Here is a 19,133-nt window from a genome sequence, read left to right as displayed (position 1 = left end):
AAATAAATAAATAAATAAAAATAAAATAAAATAAAGGGAAATCGGAGGTCAGAGGGGATCTCACAGGTCACAGAAGGCAGATCTGGAGATGGAATCCTCACATCCCACCTCTTAGCCCTGGGTGCTGCATGCCCAACCCCTCGTTCATCTCCCTGTGTTTCACCTTGCCAAGAGTAGAGCCTGGAACCCTGACCTAGGTTAGGGCATCGTTGACTTGTCTTTGCCAATGTCTACTAAACTGGGCTCCCAGAACCTGGGACTCTGTATTATTTATCTGTGAATTCCCAAATGCTCAGCACATGGTCTAGCCCAGAGTAGGTGCTTACAGAATGCTACGAGGTTGATGGGTGGTTGGAGGACTAAGACGGCTAAATGACTAAGGAAAGGGATGCGTAGATGGGTGGATGGACAAGTGTATGTACATGTGGGAGGGCAAAAGGGCAAATTGATGGATGTAAGAATGGATGATAGGTAGGTAGATGTGTGGATACTTGAGTGAATAATGCATGTATCAGTAAATAAATATGCATATGAGTGGATGACTGAAGGATAAAATAGGTGCGTAGGTGGTTAAATGGATAGATAGGTGAGTGAGGTGAATGGAGAGATGGGTCGATGGGTAGATGGATGGATGGGTGGTGCGGGGTATAGGTGGATGGGACAGATGGTTATAGAGGAGAGATGGTTAGGTGACCTGGTGATGGGTGTATGGTGTGTGGGTGGTTGGTTATATAGTATATGGATCATGTGACTCTGCACTCTCTTCAGGCCACAGCTGCTAGTGCTGGTGCGTGTGGACCAAGACCAGAATGTGGTGCACCCCCAGCTGCTCTCATTGACCTCCCAGCTCAAAGCAGGGAAGGGCCTGACCATCGTGGGCTCTGTCCTTGAGGGCACCTTTCTGGAAAATCATCCCCAGGCCCAGCGGGCAGAAGAGGTGAGCAGAGGCCCTGGTGGGCTTGGGAAAAGGTCAGGACACTTAGGAAGACAGTCTCTATCCTTTTGTACTTTTCCTTCCTCATCACCTTCAGGATCAAAGGAGGTGCAGGCATTTCTTTTCTCTTCCTTAGAGGAAGAGCCTAAGGGCCTAGAGAGTGAGTTCTTTAGAATTCAAATCACAGAGTGAAAGACCATCAGAGGCAGAGGGGCCCATTTTATGGATAAGGAAACTGAGGCTTAGAGAAGTCAGGTCCTATGTCTAGGGACAGGAAATGAAGATTCAAATTAGGACTCCTTGAACTCCTACTCTAGACTCCTTCCTGCCAAAGTATAAATCTTTCAAGGTGATTTCCCAGCTTTGGACTCTTGATCCCTACAGTTTGGGGTTGACAAGGTGAGTATCCACATTTGATACAGGAAGAAACTGAGGCCCAGAGAGGGAAAGCTGCTTGCTGAAAGTCACAAAGCTGGTGGGAAGCAACATCAGAATTTGAATCCAGGGCCCTGCTCTGTGTCACCTTCTCTTGGCTCTACCCACTAGTCCATGCTTACGGAGCAGCCTACAGAGCCAATGTGGGCTGTGATGGCCAGTGTCTGCCTTAAGCACACAAAGAGGTGATTGGATCCCAGGGATAGTAGAGGAAGTAGGTTTTGTCTGAGGGTCAGGCCTTTCTCCCGTCAGAGCTGTGGGCTAGCAGTGGAGAGAGAAAAAGGGGCCCGAGGGAGCAGAGGTGAGATGGGGAGGGGCACCCCTGATGGCTTGCGACAGTCGCTGCTTCTGCCTCACTGGGCTGTTCACACCGATCTATCAGGGCCCAGAGCTGGAGGCCTTGACTGGTCAGTTCCATTCAAGACGCGGTGGCTGAGAATGTGCAGTGCGCCAGGCATTGGGCGAGGCACAGGGGAGATGGAGATGTTCGAGACCAAGTCCCAGCCCTCGAGATGTTCACAGGCTGGTGGGGAAGACAGAGCATACTCAGAAGGCTCTCAGACCCACCGGATGTCGATAAATACTGTTGAGTTAATAACATCAGAGTCGTACAATGTGTTGTGTTTACGATTCCTCAGGCAGGATACTAACTAAGCCCTATGTGCATGATTACATGTGGTTCTTCCTATTCCTAAACAAGGTAGCTGTCCTGACCCCTTTTTGACAGATAAGAAAACCAAGACACAGAAGTTAGGCGACTCACCCAAGGTCACACAGCCAGGAGGTGGCAGAGATAGGAATTGAACTTCTTTCTCTTTGACTTAGGGGTCGTGGTTAAGAGTGTGGGGATTGGAGTCAGACTTCCCTGACTTGAATCCTCACAGTAAAACTAGCTGTGTATCCTTAAACAAATCTTCATTTCTCCAAGCCTCAGTTTCCTCATCTATAAAATGAGAGTAACAAGACTATTTCCCTCATAGTGCAGTTTAAATGAAGTGCCCTTAAAATACTTATTATGCTACTTAGAAAGATTGTTGAAACAAATTGTCTGGCTGTGCAGAGAAGCCCAGTTTAATTCTGGTCTGGATGGGAGTGGTATCTGAAGACAGCGACATTTGAGCTGGGCCTGACAGGGCATCATGTACAACTTGGCAGGGGCGTGTGTCAGGGTTGTGGTGGAGAGCATGTCGGGCAGGGGGGCTGTGTGAGCAGTGGCAGGGTGGCAGAAAGTATATGGTCAGATCATGAAGAACCTTGATTGATCAACAAGGAATGGGGCACAGAGATGATGGGGAGCCATGTGCCATTCTGGAGCCAGAGACTGACATGATCAGAGCTGAGCTTCAGGAAGACTGGGATGAAAGGAGGGGAGAGATGGGAGGGAAGGAGGCTACAGTGGGCCCAGCCAGGGCCAGGGAGGCCTGAGGCTGGCCCTTGTCTGGTCCCCCTCCCCTAGTCTATCAGGCGCCTGATGGAGGCAGAGAAGGTGAAGGGCTTCTGCCAGGTAGTGATCTCCTCCAACCTGCGTGATGGCGTGTCCCATCTGATCCAGTCCGGGGGCCTCGGGGGGCTGCAGCACAACACTGTGCTTGTCGGCTGGCCCCGCAACTGGCGCCAGAAGGAGGATCATCAGACGTGGAGGAACTTCATTGGTAACGCTGTCGGGGGCTGGGGACGGAAGAGGGGTGGGGCTGGGGGCAGTAGAGGGGTGGAACTGGATTTCCACTCCTTTGGGCCGGAGGGGTTTCCCAAGCCCTGCATGCCAAGTGTGGATACAGCATATGCAGGTGACAGCAGTCAAGGTTGGCCACGTGCCAGCCACTGTGCTGGGCGCTGGGGACTCCGCTGTGAACGAGACAGTCTTGGCTCCTGCAGCGCTCACAGGCCCTGGGAGGAACACAGTGCAGGGCAGTGGGAAGAGTTACAGCTCTGAAGTCACAGAGGCTGGGCCCGCGTCTCATCTCTGGTCCTTCCTAGTTGTGTGACTGTGCACACGTGACTTACTCCCTCTGAGATCAGATTTCTTGGTAATAGTAGGTAATAGTGTATATAATAACTAATGTTTCTAGAATGAGTTCTGTGTGCCAGCAAGTTGAGGCTTTCTCTAATTCTCTCATCAGTCCTAGGAGGGCTCGGCATTGTTATCTCCATCTTTTTTGGTGTGAAACTGAGGCACAGAGAGATTAAGAAGTTTGCTTCTGCAGGGTTCAGTGGCTCACGCCTGTAATCCCAGCACTTTGGGAAGCCAAGGCAGGTGGATCGCTTGAGCTCAGGAGTTTGAGCTGGGCAACATGACAAACTACAGAATAAAGGAAAAAGAAATTTGCTCCAAGTCACAAAATGGGAAAGCCAGGTTTTGAACCAGCCCAGAGGCTACACTGTTAGCTCCAAGCTATTCTGTCTCCTTTAGAGGTAGTAGATCATAGTTACAAGGTGTTGGGAGGATTTAGTGAGGTCATACATGATGGATTCTTAGTAATCAGAAAGGGTAGGTGGTGTTATTGCCATTTGACAGGTGGGGAAACTGAAGCCCAGAGAGGTTGAGAGACTTTCCCAGATCTAAACAATAAATATATGATGGGGCCTAAGTGATGCTGGTTTTCTGACCACTCAGCCCATGGCCAAGGCCATGGAGTGGGGCAGAGTGCTGGGTGCCAGGAGCCCTTGTGGCTGCTGCTGTGTGTTGGGAGAACCGGAGTCACTGTTTCCCCCTCTGGCCCTCTCCTCGGCCTCCCTCAGAGCTGGTCCGGGAAACCACAGCTGGCCACTTAGCCCTGCTGGTCACCAAGAACGTTTCCATGTTTCCTGGGAACCCCGAGCGCTTCTCTGAGGGCAGCATCGACGTTTGGTGGATTGTGCACGATGGAGGCATGCTCATGCTGCTGCCCTTCCTGCTGCGGCACCACAAGGTGAGTTGTGTGTGTGAGTGTATGCATGTGTGAGTGTGTGTATGCATGTATGCATTTGTGTGCGTATGTGCACAACCGCAGGTCAGACTCATGGGCTCCGGTCAGGGTCAGCTTCCATGTCCTTCCTCCCCTGTAAACTCCTGGGAACGGGATCCGCTGACCTTCTTCAATCTGAGATGTTAGGAACTGATGGTTTCTCCTCTCGCAGGTGCACTGCTGTAAGGAGAGCAATGCTTAGCCCAAGCCAGTGATGCTTTCTTTAACAGGGGACCCTCAGACCTAAGCAGGGAAGATTTTGTAGAGAGTGGCCCTCAAGACAGAGGATTTGGGGTCTGCATGTATGTGTGAGGAGTGGGTGGGAAGAGGGGAAGGGTGAGGGGACGGGGTCTGGCCCTGGATCTCCTCATCACATCTGGGCTGGACCTTTCTGAATCCCCTTCACCACCTGCAGGTCTGGCGAAAGTGCAAGATGCGTATCTTCACTGTGGCCCAGATGGATGACAATAGCATCCAGATGAAGAAGGATCTGACCACATTTCTGTACCATTTACGCATCACTGCGGAGGTCGAGGTGGTGGAGATGGTGAGTCCCCAGGAGACACCACTGGGGTTCCACCTGGCCCTCTTTCCTCTTGGCCCCAGCACCAAGTAGGGCAACTCTAACACCCATCAGCTTATGATGCTAGATCCCTTCCCCCGATCCACCTCTTAGTCTCTCACATATTCAGCCATCCCTCTCTTCTCTATAAAAATAGCCATGTCTAGTGCTTATTATATGCCGGGCACTGTTCTATGCACTTTATACGTATATCAATTCCAACAACAACCAATGAGATAGATACAATTATCAGCATTTCCATGTTACAGATTAGGAAGATGAAGTGCAGAGAAGTGCAGTTATGCATTCATTGCTTAACAACAGGGATATGTTCTGAGAAATGTGTTTTGAGGCGATTTTGTTGTGTGAACATCATAGAGTATACTTACACACACCTAGATGGTACAGCCTACTACACACATAGGCTTAGTGCTCTTAGGCTACAAACCTATACAGCATGTTACTGTACTGAGTACTGCAGGCAACGGCAACACAGTGGGAAGTATTTGTTTGTCTAAACATATCTAAAGCCAGGTGCGGTGGCTCACGCCTGTAATCCCAGCACTTTGGGAGGCCGAGACGGGAGGATCACAAGATCAGGAGATCAAGACCATCCTGGCTAACATGGTGAAACCCCGTCTCTACTAAAAAATACAAAAAATATTAGCCGGGCATGGTGGTGGGTGCCTGTAGTCCCAGCTACTTGGGAGACTGAGGCAGAAGAATGGCGTGAACCCAGGAGGCGGAGCTTGCAGTGAGCCAAGATCGCACCACTGCACTCCAGCCTGGGTGACAGAGTGAGACTCCGTCTCAAAAAAAAAAAAAAAAAAAGAAAATCTAAACATAGAAAAATTACAGCAAAAATACAGTAATCTTACGGGAAAGCCATTTTATATGCTTTATGTGCAGTCTGCCATTGACGCACATACAATGGTGTTATTTGGCATGTGACTGTAATTTGCCCAGTAACACACAGTACATGGCAGAGGCAAGATTCAAACCCAGACAGGCTGGCTCCAGAGCCTGTGCCCCTGGTGATTATCCTGTAGAAGTTCTTGTCCAACCATCCTCTCAATTCATGTGTCCATCCACCCATCCCTCTGTGTATTCATTAATCTACCTATGTATTCACTGAAGTATTCATTCACTTACTCTCCCATTCATTCTTGCATGTATTCATTCATTGCTTTGTTCCTTTTCTTCTTTCCTGTCTCCATTCACCCAGGTGATTAATTAATCCACTCATTCATTAGTTCATCCATTCACATGCCTGGTCCTGTGCTGGGCTGAGGAGGGAATGAGCTGCCTGCCTTGCAAGAGCATTGCCCTCTCTGCTCAATCCTTGCCTCCTACAACCCTTGATAAAATTAATGATTGGGTAGGGAAGCCCTAGGCTACCAGAAGGAAGGGGGCCTTCCTTCCTTCCCTTGGCCTTTCACTTGGGCTCAGATCTCATGCTTTCCTCTGTGTCCCTCTCCCGACCCACCAACCCCAACCTCTGTCCACAGCATGAAAGCGACATCTCAGCTTACACCTATGAGAAGACGTTGGTGATGGAGCAGCGCTCCCAGATCCTCAAACAGATGCATTTAACCAAGAACGAGCGGGAGCGGGAGGTGAGGTTGCCCTGGCTGGCCCCTGAGAGCCTCAAATTGCTGCCAGTTCTGGGTCTCAGGTTTAGGATGGCTCAGGGCTGACACTCCTGGCATTTCAACTTCACCCTCATCTCCCTGATTCCTCCAACCACACCTCCTGATGCTGATCTCCCAGACAGCAGGAGTACACACTGTGGCTTCACCACCAACCTCCCGGCCAGGAGGCAGAGGGACTTTGGCATGGGTGACAGATCTGCTCTGTATGTGACTTATGGGGCCTGAGAGAGAAGAGTGGATGCTAAATACATATGGATGATGAGTCCTCAGGGGTGTGGGCTGCCAGTGTGAGGGACAGGGCTCATGTAGAGACCCTCAGAGAGTGGGTAACAGATGGGTGTTTAGGGATATAGCTGATGTGTGGGAGTTGGGGCAAGTCCCCTAGGGTGTGGCTGATGGGATCTCAGGGGTAATGGTGATGAGCCCCCCACAGGGTGTGGGTGTAAGATCTTCTAGGTGGGGGTGATGTAGAACCACCAGAGTATGGATGAAAGACCCACCCAAGGGAGTGGAGTCCTTGGGAAAATGAGTGGTGCTACCCCAGCTGGGGACAGAAGGGCTCCTGGAGGTGGGTGATAAGTTGCCCAGGGAATGGGTGGCAATCCTACATGTGAAGGTAATAGAACCATGGGTTATGAGTCTCCCAGGGTGGGTAATATATTTATCAGAATGTGGTTGATGGATTCTCAGGGAAATGAGTGATGGGTACCACTTTGAGCTGGGAAGGATGGATCCTCCAAGGCTGAGTGTTATCCAAGGGAGGTAGTAAAAATGGTAAAACATGGCATGGCCACTGACCAGTGGACTGCCAGGACTGACATTGGGCCATAGTGCTAGGACAGAGCATTGCTGTGCCAAGGTTAACCCTTTTGTTGCCAGATGGTGGGGAGGTCTGGGGTTCTGGAGAGGAGGTGGGGCGGGCAGATCAGTGGTGCAGTAGCTATTTGGTCTCAAATCATAGCAATATTTTAACAACTGGTACAGTTCCAGAAAGTGCATCCTGGCTGAACATCATCTCTAGTGATAGCTCTTTGCAGGGCATGGGTGGTGACTCCCAGCAGAGCTGGCACCAACCTGTGTCACTCCTTAGATCCAGAGTATCACAGATGAGTCACGAGGCTCAATCCGGAGAAAGAATCCAGCCAACACGCGGCTCCGCCTGAACGTCCCAGAAGAGACAGCTGGTGACAGTGAAGAGAAGCCAGAGGAGGAGGTGTGCAGCTGGGGTGGTTTGGCTCCAACCAGTGGGAGCAGAGCCCTTGGCCTCCAAAGGACTCACCTGCCATCTCTTCATTCATCCCTCAGGTGCAGCTGATCCATGATCAGAGTGCTCCCAGCTGCCCCAGCAGCTCTCCATCCCCAGGCGAGGAGCCTGAGGGGGAAGGGGAGACAGATCCTGAGAAGGTGCATCTCACCTGGACCAAGGACAAGTCGGTGGCAGAGAAGAATAAGGGCCCCAGTCCTGTCTCCTCTGAGGGCATCAAGGACTTCTTCAGCATGAAGCCGTACGGGCCTGGGGGCTAAGGGCTGGGGAATGGGAAGAGCTAAAGGGTCTTGCTCCCCATGGCAGAGCAAGAGAACAGAAGGCATCCTGGTCTGTCAGCCTGCAGACCCAGTTCAGACATTGTCTTGGTTTCCCCATCTGAGGACTTAGGGGGTTGGGCCCCATTGCTAAGGCTCAGAATTCCCAGTTGCAGGCAGCAGAAAGGTGAAGGGTGTGGGGGCTGGCAGAGCAGGACTCAGGGCAGGTGACCATGGCCCCAGCCTCCAAGTGTCTTCCTCTTTTTCTGACTCTGCTCTTTTTCTTTCTCTCTTTGCATCTCTTGTGTTTCCTGAAGAGAGTGGGAGAACCTGTAAGTGCTTCAGCATTTTTTCATTCTCTCTCCTAGGATGGCCAGGGTCCCTACCCTTCTCACTCTATTGTGAACCCCTAATTGGTGCCACGACCTCTGGGATCTCTGAATAGCCCAGCCCGGAGAGGTTTAGGATTGGTGGTCCTGGGCTTGCAAGAACCAGTCCCCAGCAGCCCAGTTCGGGCTGGAAGGGTGACTGGCTCCAATCTTCTCTACCCTCGGCTCACGTGGTCTCCACTCCTCCTTCCTGCCGCAGGAACCAGTCCAATGTGCGGCGCATGCACACGGCGGTGCGGCTGAACGAGGTCATCGTGAAGAAATCCCGGGACGCCAAGCTTGTTTTGCTCAACATGCCTGGGCCTCCCCGCAACCGCAATGGTGACGAAAACTGTATCCTGGAATTAAAATTGGGGGAAAGAGGGAGGTGGACGTCAGGGAACCTGGGTCCTCTCTCTGGGATGGAAGAGCTGAGCTGTTCCTGCCTCCGGATCAGCACCTCGGACAGGGACACGGGCGCGAGAGGTCCTGTGGCAGCTGAGCGCGACCCCAATTTCGTCGGGAGGGAAGGAGACCTGGTCTTTCTCCTTGACTGGCTTTCAGACATGGAATTCCTCGAGGTCCTCACAGAGCACCTGGACCGGGTGATGCTGGTCCGCGGCGGCGGCCGCGAGGTCATCACCATCTACTCCTGAGAGCCAGGACCTGCCACTCGGGCCCGAGCGCGCCCGGCCCGCGGCTCCGGAGCCCTCGCCGCGCCCCCCGCCGCTGTCACCGTTTACATACAGACCCTGTGCCCGTGTCCTGGCCCCTTATCCCGCTGCCTGAAGCCCGGAGGCCACGCCTGTCGGGGCTGACTCGGAGAGGGCGCCCCGCCGCGCGGAGACCAGAGCTCCTCAGTGCCCTGTTGGCCCGTGGGTCTGCGCTGCCCTTTTTCTAAGCCCGGCCTCGTCTCGCCGAAGGAGACGCTGCAATAAAGGTTGGGAGAAGGCGCGGAAAAGAGAGGAGCTGGGGCCTTGGGGACCCCCAGGTATTCCATGCGGCCCATTCCTCCCCTTCTCACGCCCGCCGCGGTCCTCGCTCTGCGCTCCTCCAGCGCTGCTCCCTGACTCCCGGCGGCCCGGAGGCACGCGGGGTGGGAAGGCCGCACTCGCCGTCTCCGCCGTCCCTTCTCGCCGAGCCGTGGGGCGCGGGCGGCCGAGCCTATACATAGTGTACAGGAGACATCGCGTGTATTTTTAACGTCCCCATATTTATGTGACTAGAAGCGCAACAGACTTCTCGCCACAGTCGAGCTCTCCCGCTGGGGGCACTGCTGGGAGACGGAGGCCTCGGGAAGCTGAGTTTTCCTTGACGTTCAAGTTTGAGAGCGAAAGTGCTTTAGGCCCAGGCGGGTGTCGTGGTGGTCTCGTTTCCTCGACACCTCCGTCCTGCTCTCGCCTCTTCGCCCTTTCCGCGCACCCTTGGCTTCCCACCCTCCCCTCCAGTCCTTTTCTGAGATGAGGTGAGACAAGGGTCCAACTTTTCCTGGATTCGCCTCCCAGCGGATGTGAGCTTCCACTGCGGCTGCAGAGACGCGCGCAACCTCTTCTCATCGGCTCTTACGCAAGTTGGGGCCAGGATAGGGGAGGGGCGCTCCTCAAGGGGAAGAAACAAAGAGGCCCGCGCCCCACCGAGGAAGCCCCGCCCCGGTGCCTTCGCTGGGGAGCAGGCGTCTCTCCTCAGTTGGCTTGTCGCCTGCTCCCCGTATCCCATGGCTCCTCGCCAAAGACTGAAATTGTGGAGCTGGAGGGCGCCCCCTCCCCGGAGTTTCCTCCCTGGGACAGGTGAGGGAGGAGGGGACCGATTCTGGTTTAGGGGCCGGATCCACTGGGAGGCCCCAGAGCCGCCCGTGATGTTCCCTCCCGCGTCCCCATCTGGCAGCTCCTGCCTGGCCTGGGGGACCCAGCCGCCTTCTCTGTGCCCTGGGGCCGGGCCTCGCTGCTTAGCAGCGGCCTCTAGCTCCGCCTCCCGGGGACCTGGGCCTGAGGGAGGGCTGGAGTCGCACGCGCTTTATCCTTAGCGCCTGTCTGCTCTCCTCTAACCAGGACCCAGGGCCTTTGGCTTCCCCAACTCGTCCTTGGCGCTTCCGCTCCACCAGGCTGGTCTGAGGCGTGCTCTGTCCTTAGAGAAGGCGCGTTGGCCGGGTTCCCTTCCCCTAGGGCACGTTTCTAAGGGGATCAGGCACTGCATGCTCGTTCCAGCACCATCTGGGACTGGGTACAGTACCTCCAGCCCCAGGGCCCTGACCTGCGCACCTAGACAGACATCTCACCCACCTCCCAGAGCTGGGGCCACTGAGTACTCCTGACCTCACCACCTCTTTTCCTTTGAGCCCAAGGCAGAGCTGGAGCCGGCGCCACCCAGACAGAGTCAGGTGTGGCTGGGGGTAGGTTTGAAGGTCTGCCCGTTACACCAAGTGCCCTCTGAGATTCGATCAGGGGACTGGATAGATTCTTTCAGGTAATCAGGAAGCTGGAGGTGTTAGACACCAGCCCCCTGCCTCCTTCAGTAGACTTGCCTCTGAGAACCACAGCCAGGTCCTGCCTTCTGGGGGCCTGAATATTTCAGAGGTGACGTGGTGGGCTGTGCAGAAGGGGGCTGTATCAACATCAATTAGGGAACCAAAGTTGCACTATCTGGGCCCAGATTGTCTGGTTGGCAAGAGCAAAGTTTCCGTTGATGAGACAGACATCCCACAACAAAAACCCAAGTTTTCTGTGCTACATGTGCAATATTTGTTATGAATGTTATCACAAGTCATTCATCAAGTTATCTTTATAATCACTGTAGTTAGATGTTTCATGTCCATTCAAGTGACTTTTATTCTGAGTGCAATATTTCAATAGCTTTGTAGTGATAACTAGTGTTGCTTTTGTTTTAGACGATCTATGTGCAGGGCAATGCAATGAAGTTGAAAACCCTTGTAAATAGGAGAGGTTGCAAACCAAATCAAGAGTATTTATTACTATTATTACTATTATTATTAGGCCTGCCTTTAATTTTCAGTGTAAGTGTTCAGTATTCCGCATCCTGCCTCAGTATTGATCTTGTGTTCTTTGTGCCAATATGAAAGGGAGAGGTTGGTTCTTTCCTTTCTTGTTGAATGCTCCCATTTAATGCTTTATGGCTTTTACTGTATTACTTTTTTAGACTCCCGTCTGCACAAAATGCAATAAAAATAATTTTATTATACCCTTCATGGCCTGAGATGTGCTGTTTAGACACTCCAGGGGGCCCTCCAGGAGGACCCCACACTCTTAAATCAGAAACACTGACCCCCACTGACAGAAAAGATGGGCTAATGGTCCAGGTCTGGTGATCTAATTTATCTACCGATAGCTCTGGGGCCCTGGCCTGGAGGGCAGTACTAACATCATCTCCTAAGAGACTGGCAGGCACTTACTAGGTGTCAGGCCGCACTGGCATCTTCTAGGAGGTAGTGAGCACTTTCTAAGTATAGGTGTCAGGCTGCACTGATATTCCCCAGGAGGCAGTAAGCACTTACTGGTGAGGCTCAGTGCTCTCGGCACGTTGGTCCCTAACCCACTGGAGGCCTATGCCACCCACTTCACCACACCCAACCCAAGCTATTAAATGCTCTTCAAGGCTCCTTCAGGTTCTATGAATTCTGCCAACTCCTTGCACAATGGGTAGAACAGAGGGTGGCAACTGAGACAAAATGCAAACAGGAAGTGCCCCCCGACCAATGGCCACCAACCACAAATGGTCTCATCACATCCTGTTTTCCTTTCCTAGAATAAGAGGACAAGGCTGCTGACATAATGAATGTCTACCAGAAGCAGGATGTTGAACACAGCACTGTAATTAGCCAATAGGGTTTTGCTCTGGACTGTTTAATTAAAGCCTCTAACTAGGTGAGCCACCTATGAAGAGAAGGCAGGGTTCAAAGAGGTCTGAGGCTGGATCATATGCTGAGGACAAGAGGGGACAGACAAGAGTCCTCGAGACAGGAGCCCTCACTTCTGACTTGGGGAAAGCATCCTGCAAAGAGCATATTCACATCCAAGAAAGACGAACATAGCTTTTACTTTTTTCATTTTAATTAAAAAGTAATCATTTCATTTTATTAACAACACAAGAGTTCCAAAGAGGAAAAAACAAAAAACCACTATATAACACAAACAGGTCAGAACATAAAATGCTGCCATTTGGGGACCTTGAATTTTGAAACCATTGTTTGCTTAACCACTGGCAGGGACTCAGCTGAAGTCACTGCTCCCCCTCACCCCTGCTAGAGGACCTCGAGATTGATCTACAGGGCTCTACTGAGCATAAACCCTGGGGGGAGGGCAGTTTCCTGGGGCTCCATTTAGAACCACAGCCAGAAGCCCTCCCTCTAACAATTTCATTCTGGTGCAAAAGTCATGAACAGCCGCCTATCTCGAGAACATGTCCAGCTACCAGAAGTCTGACATCAAAGTGGTCCCTACCTCCTGCTGCTCAGGAAACAGAGTAAGAGTCTAGACAAAAACAAGAGCCTGGGGTTTTGAGCCAAAAGCCCAAAACAAATCACTGAAGAAACAGGTGTTCATGGCCAGAGTCTCAGAATCGACTCCATGGAAGTGCCGCTGGAGAGGGGGATGCTGACAGAACTGGTAAGGGGGAAGAGTGGTGGGGCCCAGATTCACAGTTTGTGGTAACTGCTGCTGACTGGAGCTGTTCAGTTCATTGGAGATCTTCCAATGAAATGAAAACAAAAAAGAGAAAAAAACAAAAAACAACCTTGGCTCAGAAAGAAAAATTCTTTTTTCTGTGGCTCCATGGCCATTCCTCAACAATCCAGAGTGGCTGATTTATGAATCCTCAAGCAGACCCCAAACCTGTGGGGTGAGGGTATGATGACACTGTGCCTGCCAAGGCCAGTTTGCTTTTCTTCAACTCTAGGCAGGAGTTGCAGGCAGGAGCTTGATCTCTGGTCGATGTGTATGAAGCTGGAAAGTCTTGGTAGGTTCACAATGAACAAACGTGGTGCCTACTGACATGACAAATGCCATTCCATACTTGGCTAGCTGGGCCTGGCTCCAAATCCAGTAGATACAGGGACTGGAGAAACCCCATCAAATATAAGCCCAGACACCTGTACTGCCCCAGTGACCCCGGAGATATTTATTTTCTACAAAAAACAAAACAAAAAAAAGATACAGCCCCAAATGCAGTATAAACTTTGTGAGGAATAAGCAACACAGCCTTGGGCAGGAGAGAGAGCAGGTGGTAGAAACTGATGACACTCGATGCCGGCCTGGGAGCGCAGAGAACATCCTCCAAACAGCTCTATTTAGAACACAGTAAGTGGGAGGAGGCCAGGGGATGAGGGGACTGGGAAGAGTTGAAAGATTTAGCCTCAGTAATGCCTCTGGTAAGATCCCATGGGGGCCTGTGGCTGCCCCATCTGTGCCGTGGTCTGGCTAACCAGGTGGGAGAGAGCAGGGCCACTCTGGATCAGGGTATCCAGAGCCTTCTGTACACTTGGATTGTCAAAGTTGATACCTGTGGAAGACACGGGCCTCTGGCTAGCCATGTTGCTAGCAGGTGCCAGGCGACTGGAAGGCTGGCCAAAAAGCCCCTGGGAAGGAGCCCCAGGTCTGGGGCCCATGTTCTGAGCAGATCCTCCCTGTCCCAAAATGCTTGGAGGCTGATTGCCAGAGGCCTGTGATCTTTGTTGAGGCTGGCTGTTTGGTGCTGTGGAAAAATTCTGGTTTGGGGTGTTTCCGGCAGCAACTGAGGGGGATGCAGAGCTGCTATTGGCCGTCACCGTGCCACTATTGAAGAGGCTGAGGATTTTGGCCTGAAGCTCTTGCTGGGAGGTGGGGGGTGCAGATGGAGTGGGTGTAGCAGAGGGGAGCACTTGGCCGCTCTGGAGCGGTTGGGAGCTTGGCTGTGTCTTCAGCGAGGCACCCGAGGTCGCCCCGAGTGGTTGGCGGGAAATCGGGCCTGGAAGACAGAAGAGGGAGGTATCTGGTTCAAAGTACCCCCCAAGGGCAGGAGGCCTAGCAGCCAAAGGAAGAACAACAATCACTGAGTCACATCAATCATACAGTACACAGACTATAACATCAATTTTCCAAAGAGGCCGCTTCATGATATGTGCTGTTTACAGAAAACAATAGGCTAGTTCCCCTAGAGAACTGCTAAAAAACAAAAGGGCATCCATCCTGGCTACCAGGGAGCCAGCAATACTAGTCAATCCACCACATTAACTACAGGGATCAGCATTCAGTACCCAAATATAAAGTTATTATTAACATTATATTAGCATGGATGGCCCAAGGGATGGACTTATTTCCCTTACCCACTCCAAAGAGCCCTGGGCCTGACACCCTCCCAACAGAGCCTGGGGATTAGAGAAATGCAGAGTCAGAACTTCACCTCGGCCCTGCCACGTAGCTCACCAGGCAGAGAGTCGGTGCTGCTCCTCATTAGCCGCTCCTTCCGCTCTCGCAGGTAGTTGATGATCTTGTCAGTCTCTTCAGCAGTGAGGTACCTGTTGTCTGCCAGCAGGTTAATGAGACTCTGGATGGCTGGAGGGTGGCCCCCGCGCACTCCCTCCTCAGGGCCTCCTCTCTCTCTTTCCTGCAGGATGGCTTCATCAGCCATCTTGGCTGCCTGTCTGGCAATCTCCTCACGTTCCTTCTCCCGGCACTCATTCTTGTAGCGCTCATAATTTCTGGCCACCAGCACCATGGCATCTGCCTGGGGCATGTTGCGATGCTCTGTAGGAGGAAATGACATGAATTATTGTCTTCCATGACATATTTAAGTGCCCACCTGCTGCACTCTGTCAAGTCTTTTCTAACTTCATACCAGCAAGAAAATAATTTTGGTGACAAAAAGCCTTGAGATTGAGAGTGGGGTGGTGTGGGGGGAGAGATGAAGGGCAGGAAGGGAAGTGAATGAATACCTTTGGTGGGGACATGCACCTTTGTATACAGCTGGTTCTTTGGGGGAATTCCTAGATCACAGACTTGTAGTAAAAACCAAAGAAACATGACAGCCTCCCGCAGATTCAAACAGACCATGCGGGGAACAACCACGGGAGGCAGGCCCAACAGGCTCTAGACCAGCAGCAGGAGGCCAACAGGCCCCTCTGGAAAGACGGGCTCTCCACTGTGCTCCTCAGGACAGAGTCGCCCTACTATTTTTTAATTCAGCAGTTCAAAAGTCATGGATTAAGATCAAACTGTGACCCTAAATAACCTCCACTCCTCACCCATGGGCAACATGGTTTACTGGGTAGTGAGAGGACTCCTCAGAACTTCTGTCCTCACACATCTTGAGGACTATTCCTCAGACAAATGACCCACTGGAGTTCCTTATGTAATTGTACGGTTATGGGGGTAAAGGGTGAAGCAAACAGAGATCCTGAGTATAGTGGGGAAAGGGTTAAGTCTGTGCTGTAAGAGCGAGGAGCAGGGTTTCAGCTGGTGGAGTCTTAATCCTCTGGGCTCAATGCATGAAAAGCTACTTCTGAAAAGGACTTCGAGAACTGGGCCTGGGCCTCTATAGGGTCAGGGCCTCTTAGTCCCTCTGGTTACTTCTCATAGCCCCTTTGGTTACTTCTCCAGCACACTTACAAAAAGGACCCTAAATGCCTATTATATTCTCTGTCCTCCATTAGAAAGCTGGGCGAAGCAAGGATTTTGTCACACTCAGTGGAGTACATGACAGAGGTGTGCTGGAGCCAGATCTCAGTGGCAAGAGCCAACTGTGTACATTTCTTTCCAACTCTCCCTTCAGTGACTTCATGTTGGTGGCTTGAACTGAAACATGGTGGAGTATTTACATCATGGAGATTAGCAAATGTTACAAACGCCCTCCCCCCACACTGGAACTTGTTGTTAAACATGTGCCAGCACACCACTGTATATACCTAGGGGTTAAGTATAGTGTAACAGAGAGCCAGGCTCAGAACTGTATCCACTAAGAAACTATCAGATAAATAAATGACTACGCAAGACTCTTCCATGGTACTTAAGAGAGGAGCGCTACCATATATGAACTGAGATATAAGAGTCATTTGCCCAAAACCTGCCTCTTCTGAGTAGGGCATAAATGACTAATAATGGACTAGTGACTACCTCTGGTATTTTGACCCACTTGGGCCTCTGTACCTTGCGGGGTTCCAAACATGATGTTGACTGTGCAGGAGCGGTGAATCTGGTGTTGCTGGGTGATGACAATAGCAAAAGGAGAACCTCCCCTGCTAACATCCTCCAAGGCTTGCGACAATGACACCTCTGTGTTAAGGAAGATCAAGTCCACTACCATGCCCAGGTCTCGCACCTTCCGCCCCACAGACTCAGCATAGTCTCTGTAAAAACAAGTAAGATCTAGGTGAGCGACCAACTCCAAATATGCATTGTTGTGTCTCAAACCAGTTGTGTGTATTCCTATCGAGAACTCAAACCCTAGTCTACCCCACTGCCATATTGAGGATCCAAGGATCTAGACCAATACTCTCTACCCCGGCTCAGAACGGCTGTGACTTGTATGAGGTCACAAGAGAAGTTGCCATTAGCACAGTATGATACCCAGGTCCCTCTCTTGATACTGTAGTCCAGTGGTCCTTCCTTAACACCATCCTCCTCCCTAAGACTTGTGGCACTTATCTCTTTTTGGGTAGGCTGCATAATATAGTGGGAAAATCATGGGCTTTAACGGTAGAAACATGGGTATGGATCCCAGTCCTTAACATTTATTTGCAAAGTTGTGAAGCTTAAGCAAGTCCATTTATCTCTTACAAACATCAGTTTCTTTACTAGTAAAACAAGAGTAACATGACTCAGTTCATATGTCATTTCTTTGACCTTCCCTCCAATCTAAATTAGATCTCTGATATTCTCTTCTCATAGGACTCATCACCTGTATGCTTTTGTTACCTGCCCCATTAGGGTGTAAGCTCCACCAGTGGAATGAGGCTATACAGCCCCAGTACCTGCCATACATATAAAAGATTTGCTGAATGAATACTCATTTTATATGATTACTGTGAAGATTAAAAATAATTTATGTAAGGTGCCTAGTATGGGGTAGTACATAAAGTAGGTGCTCAGAAAATAACAGCTATTATCATGTGTCCAAAAACAGCTCTCTAGAGTTAAAAGCAGCATCTATCACTGAACAAGACAGCCAAGAGCCTGTGAACTCTGCCGACTGCTTGGTGTCTCAACACCTATTTCCCTAGTCACTGCCTTGAAATTAGCTCTTTAACCCCAAACTGCTAGAAAATACATGAAGTTATTTACTTAGTACCACCTGGGGAAAGGGAACATAGCTACAGGCAAGCCTGTAAGCTGCTATACTCCCTTCTGCTTCTCTGCTCTGCCTCTTCAGGGAGAAAATGTAAAACAGGGATGCAGTGAAACAATGCTATGAGCCCTAGCTTGGTAACATGGTCATCTAACAGTTCTGCAAGGCCATGGCACTTCACAAAGACTTGGTTCTTGGCTGACAAATGCAGAGACGTGTCTCCCAAAGTACTGGGCATTTGGGTTATCTCATGAAGGGGTTAAATACTACTCTGCTTGACCACTGCCTACACCCTCTTCCTTCCACTCTCAGTCTGCATGGTTCCACAGGGCTAATCCCACCTCTAGCTCTTGGGATGGGAACATGACTTAGCCCTGGCTAATCAGAACATCTAGCACCCCTGCCAAAGTGACAAGCTCAGGGATGGGAAAGTGAGTCAAGTCAATCTAAGAAGAATTGCAGAACTTCAGGTGGAAACACTGGGAAAGAAACTCTTTCCACTTGGCTTGCTAAGCTAAGACGACACACGTTTAGGGCCAGTGCCATTCTGCCTCTTCAAGCACAAAATCTGCCTGAGAACAAAGGCAAATCTGAGGAAAGCAGTGCTTAGAGACTAACACAGAGACTAAATCTTGATGACATGGTCTGACCCTTGATGTGGCCGTGCCTCAACTTCCCAGTTACTTTCTGCTTAAATGAAAAATGTCCCTTTTGGGCTCAATTTGAATTGAGTTTTCTGTCACCTATAACTGAAAGAACCCTGACTAACAAAGCACAGCAATGCAAGAATACACAGCTCAAATTCAATGAATAGAGGTGCTAAACAGGGGCCTGAATTTCTCTGACTCTTCTCCTTACTGGGGAGAAATATTTAAGGGTTCTTACTTTGTCTGTTTGTTGACGACAATCACAGAACAATCAACGGGCCTTTCCGCATCAAAGCGTCTCTGGATTTCCTCAAAATATTGACGATAAAGCTCTTCTCTACGCCGTTCCTCACGTTTCAAACGCTCTGCAAGACACCACCAGGGTAAACTGAAATAAGGACTGGACCCTTCTATAAAAACAAGCCACAGGCCTCATTTTAAATCCTGAGCTACTTGTAGGCAAAGGTCATCTCTGAATCAATCCTTTGGTCTATCTTCTAAGAATAGCCAGCATTAGTATTTTTTACTATTAAAAATTAACCAAAATGTAATGGCTGGATTAAAGGGCACAGCCATTTTGTTTTTGAGATGGAGTCTTGCTCTATTGCCCAGGCTGGAGCGCAGTGGTGCCATCTCAGCTCACAGAAACCTCCGCCTCCCGGGTTCAAGCAATTCTCCTGCCTTAGCCTCCTGAGTAGCTGGGATTACAGGCATCCACCACCATGCCCAGCTAATTTTTGTATTTTTAGTAGAGACGGGGTTTCACCATGTTGGTCAGGCTGGTCTCGAACCCCTGATC

General features: G+C 50.7%; 2 protein-coding genes across 3 annotated transcripts in view; one reads left to right on the top strand and one right to left on the bottom strand.

The window, feature by feature from the left end:
• SLC12A5 (solute carrier family 12 (potassium/chloride transporter), member 5) overlaps positions 1 to 11,617 on the top strand; it is a 39,312-nt gene extending 27,695 nt beyond the window's left edge. For both annotated transcript variants that reach the window (XM_011928882.1, XM_011928883.1), the window contains exons 17-26: positions 769 to 937; positions 2,826 to 3,021; positions 4,109 to 4,278; positions 4,730 to 4,861; positions 6,385 to 6,492; positions 7,619 to 7,741; positions 7,834 to 8,033; positions 8,367 to 8,381; positions 8,638 to 8,771; positions 8,982 to 11,617. In XM_011928882.1, coding sequence (XP_011784272.1) covers positions 769 to 937; positions 2,826 to 3,021; positions 4,109 to 4,278; positions 4,730 to 4,861; positions 6,385 to 6,492; positions 7,619 to 7,741; positions 7,834 to 8,033; positions 8,367 to 8,381; positions 8,638 to 8,771; positions 8,982 to 9,073 — 1,339 coding nt within the window. In that variant the 3' untranslated portion in view covers positions 9,074 to 11,617. The remainder of the gene's footprint in view (positions 1 to 768; positions 938 to 2,825; positions 3,022 to 4,108; positions 4,279 to 4,729; positions 4,862 to 6,384; positions 6,493 to 7,618; positions 7,742 to 7,833; positions 8,034 to 8,366; positions 8,382 to 8,637; positions 8,772 to 8,981) is intronic.
• An 846-nt stretch (positions 11,618 to 12,463) lies between these two features.
• Positions 12,464 to 19,133, bottom strand: part of NCOA5 (nuclear receptor coactivator 5) — a 20,549-nt gene continuing 13,879 nt past the window's right edge. The window contains exons 4-7 of the mRNA XM_011928880.1: positions 18,573 to 18,699; positions 16,550 to 16,749; positions 14,831 to 15,151; positions 12,464 to 14,372 (exon numbers count right to left, since the gene is read on the bottom strand). Of these exons, the coding sequence (XP_011784270.1) occupies positions 13,783 to 14,372; positions 14,831 to 15,151; positions 16,550 to 16,749; positions 18,573 to 18,699 (1,238 nt within the window). The 3' untranslated portion in view covers positions 12,464 to 13,782. The remainder of the gene's footprint in view (positions 14,373 to 14,830; positions 15,152 to 16,549; positions 16,750 to 18,572; positions 18,700 to 19,133) is intronic.

The sequence above is a fragment of the Colobus angolensis genome, unplaced genomic scaffold, assembly GCF_000951035.1.
Source record: "Colobus angolensis palliatus isolate OR3802 unplaced genomic scaffold, Cang.pa_1.0 Scaffold8, whole genome shotgun sequence".
In the NCBI taxonomy this organism is placed as follows: domain Eukaryota; kingdom Metazoa; phylum Chordata; class Mammalia; order Primates; family Cercopithecidae; genus Colobus; species Colobus angolensis.
This window is presented reverse-complemented; position numbering and strand designations above follow the sequence as displayed.